The sequence below is a fragment of the Myotis davidii genome, unplaced genomic scaffold (assembly GCF_000327345.1).
Source record: "Myotis davidii unplaced genomic scaffold, ASM32734v1 scaffold2782, whole genome shotgun sequence".
Taxonomy (NCBI): domain Eukaryota; kingdom Metazoa; phylum Chordata; class Mammalia; order Chiroptera; family Vespertilionidae; genus Myotis; species Myotis davidii.
Genome location: NW_006293227.1, coordinates 8,492 through 11,914, shown reverse-complemented (window position 1 = coordinate 11,914; position 3,423 = coordinate 8,492). Strand labels below are relative to the sequence as shown.

Sequence of the window (3,423 nt, the reverse complement as noted above, 5' to 3'; positions counted from 1 at the left end):
CCCCAGCTGTTCAGGGTGGCTGGCCGGGGCACACCATCTGGTAGAGAGCTTGCTGCGGTTTGGCTGAGTTGCATATATGAAACATTCATTCTAAAAAAAAAATGTTTCACAATGTAAGGGAGTAGGAGGGAGGGATGAATAAATGCAAGAAAGATTAAAATGTATATATAGCCCTAGCTGGCTTGGCTCAGTGGATACAGCGTCAGCCTGTGGACTGAAGGGTCTCAGGTTCGATTGCAGTCAAGGGCATGTACCTTGGTTGTGGGCACATCCCCAGTAGAGGGTGTGCAGGAGGCCGCTGATCAATGTTTCTCTCTCATGGATGTTTCTAACTCTCTATCCCTCTCCCTTCCTCTCTGTAAAAAATCAATAAAATATATATAAAAAAATAGTTAAGACTATTACTCAGATGGACAGTTCTCACTTGGAATTTCAGGTCATTGCAATTAGTTGACAACTGATACTGGACATCTGCTATGGTCTCTTTGCTCAAGTGTTTAGAACTCCAACTGGGATAACTAGAACTTCTGGGAACTGGTTCTATATCTCTCTATCTCATACATTCTCTTCATGTGACCAGCGTGGGCTTCCTCACAGTATGAGAGTCTCAGGGTAGTTGGACTTTTTACATGACTGCTGACTTCCATGAGAACAAGCTTTCTAAGAGACGTAGGCAGTGGCTGCAAGACTACTTATGACAGTTTTGGAAGCCATTCAGTATCGTCCAACTGCATGCTGTTGGTCAAAAGCAAGTCATAAAGAGAGCTCAGATTCAAGGGGAAGAGACTACACAAAGGCACAAATACTTGGAGATGTAGAGGTGTGTGTAACTTTAAAAAAAAAAAGCTTTTTGAAGTGTTTATTGACTGTTTATAAACCATGAAGTTAATTCTCAAGTGGCTATGAATGCTTCTTATTTATTGCAGGAAAATCCTGAAGAAGGAAGAGCCAGTATTTATAAATCAGTGATCATCAATACTTCTAAGGAGATGATGTGCTTCAGTGACTATCCTATTCCAGATCATTTTCCTAACTTCATGCACAACTCCCAGGTCCTGGAGTACTTCAGGATGTATGCCAAAGAATTTAACCTTCTAAAGTATATCCAATTGAAGGTAGGAAATTTTGTGGGTACCTTTGTGTTTGAGGTTGTTTGTCAATTACATGAACAATGTGGTTTGATTTACCAGTGCTTACCCATAAATATTGGTTTGATATCAATGTATCTATCCTATCTGGACAAAGACTGCACTCTTTGTCTTCTCTGTGCCTGAAAAATATTCACAGAAGGTCTTTGACTGCAGCTCCAGCAAGCCACCTGCCAGAATGTTTTCATGGCCTGCATTTTATACTATTTGATTGCAATAAAAAAAATGAGGGGGGATATTTTTCCAGTCATAGAGGGAAACTGACAGGTATGGGAGCTTTAAAATCCTCTGGCTCTACAACTTGTCCACTAGTGCTTAGCTCTTTTATACTTTTCTGAAGTATTTTCCAATGCATTATTTTATGTAATCACAGCAACGCAGTGAAGTGGTTATTGGGAAGTTAAGAACAAAGCAAAAAAGTTAACTCTGGTGAAGAGGGAAGAACACTGAATTGGGCAACAAAAACTTGAATTCTAGCCTTTGTTCTATTACTAATCATCTTGTGACCTCAGAAAAGTTGCTAAACTTCCATGTGTCTTAATTTTCTTTTCCGTAAAACAAGATGCTTGTACTAGGTCACTTAAATGGTTTCTTCCTGCTGTAAAGTCTTCCATACCTTTCTATAGTTTTTAGCCACATTTACACATAAATATGCAAACAAGCCTGAATCTTCTGCCTTTTTTTCCTGGGATGAAAATGCTGCCAGAGGAGTACATGAGGGGGAACCGCTCGCGTGTGTGTGTGTGTGTGTGTGTGTGTGTGTGTGTGTGTGTGTGTGAGAGAGAGAGAGAGAGAGAGAGAGAGAGAGAGAGAATGCTAGAGTGAGCCAAGTGCTCACTTCTTTGTTTAAAAATTTAAATATTTTAGGTTTTGTGCACACTTGGGTGGCCATGCTCATCCTGGCCAGTTACCTGTTTCCAGGTGTGATTGATAGGCAAGCATTTCCCACATCACTCAGACCCTACCGGGCACGTATCTAAACTGCCTCTGTCTAGTCCAGCCGTGGGCAAACTACGGCCCTCGGGCCGGATCCGGCCTGTTCGGCTGTTCTATCCGGCCCGTGGAGCCGAAAGAGCAGAGGGTTCTCTTGCTCTCCCCTCCGCTCCTTCACCAGCAGCAGTGTTAACATGTATTAGTTCACACACACACTCCATCCATGCTTTTGTTCCGCCCTCCGGTCCAGTTTAAGAACCCATTGTGGCCCTCGAGTCAAAAAGTTTGCCCAACCCTGGTCCCTTCCCCCATCAATGAGTGGGGAACAGGTGTGAACCATGTTGAATGTAGCTTTTTGGCATAGCCATATAAATGGCATGCCTATATCTTTTGGCCTCCCCTTTCACCTCTTTCCTGTTAAATAATAACCAAGTTATTACAACGGTATCAAAAACTCTTAGAATCTACTCTCATAACAACTTTCAAATACTGGTATACCATACAGCAATGTTAGCTATAGTTACATGTAGTATATTACATCCCTTGTACTTTTTATCTTATAACTGGAAGTTTGTACCTTTTGACCATCTTAATTCAATTCCCCTATCCCCACCTCCCTTCTACTTTCTGATCATTCTGCTAAATCATGCCCTTTTCTGTTTGACAACAATAATAAAACAGCAACATCCAGTGATAACTTCCAAAGTAAGTCATTTTCAGCCCAGTAGTACTTCTCTTCGCTTGTTTAAACACTTATTGAACATGTTTGTTACCATTCTAAGTAGTGAAGATACAAAAACAAAAATAAAACAGAACCCAGTGATGGCATAGTCTAGCTAGAGAGAAAAATGAAGAAAATTTTTATTATAAATGTAAGTAATAAAAACAAAAAAAGTTGACCTTAAACAAAAAGTTAGCCAGATATTTCTCCAGCAAAATGGGTTTATTCAGGTACAACAAAGAGTTGCAATCTGGAACAGGCAACTATGGTGGGCCACATGCAAGTCTGCTAAAAAGAGCGAGAGAGAGAGAGAGAGAGAACTCGTGTATAGACGGGAAGAAGAAATTGGGAGGACAGTTACAAAGAGTTCTCCCTTTTATGCTTCATGATGGACAATAGGGCATGACAGATCCCCTCCCCCCCAATTCCCACTTCATTTTGAATGAGATTTCTCTTTACTTTTTTTTTTTTTTTACAAGTGTTACAAAGCGATAAATGCTATAGAGATCTATATATCGCAGCTCAGAGGAGGGATGTTTAACTCTTCCGGGCATCAGTCACCAGGCACCAGGGAAGTTTTCCTAGAGAAGATAATTAAAGGCTGAAGGGTGAACAGGAATC

The 3,423-nt window shown here is 40.9% G+C and overlaps 1 protein-coding gene across 1 annotated transcript in view; it reads left to right on the top strand.

Annotated features, from left to right (window-relative positions):
* The window catches only part of LOC102751999 (dimethylaniline monooxygenase [N-oxide-forming] 5), a 16,640-nt gene that overhangs the window by 5,392 nt on the left and 7,825 nt on the right, over positions 1 to 3,423 (top strand). The window contains 1 exon segment of the mRNA XM_015565962.1: positions 927 to 1,271. Coding sequence (XP_015421448.1) covers positions 927 to 1,271 — 345 coding nt within the window.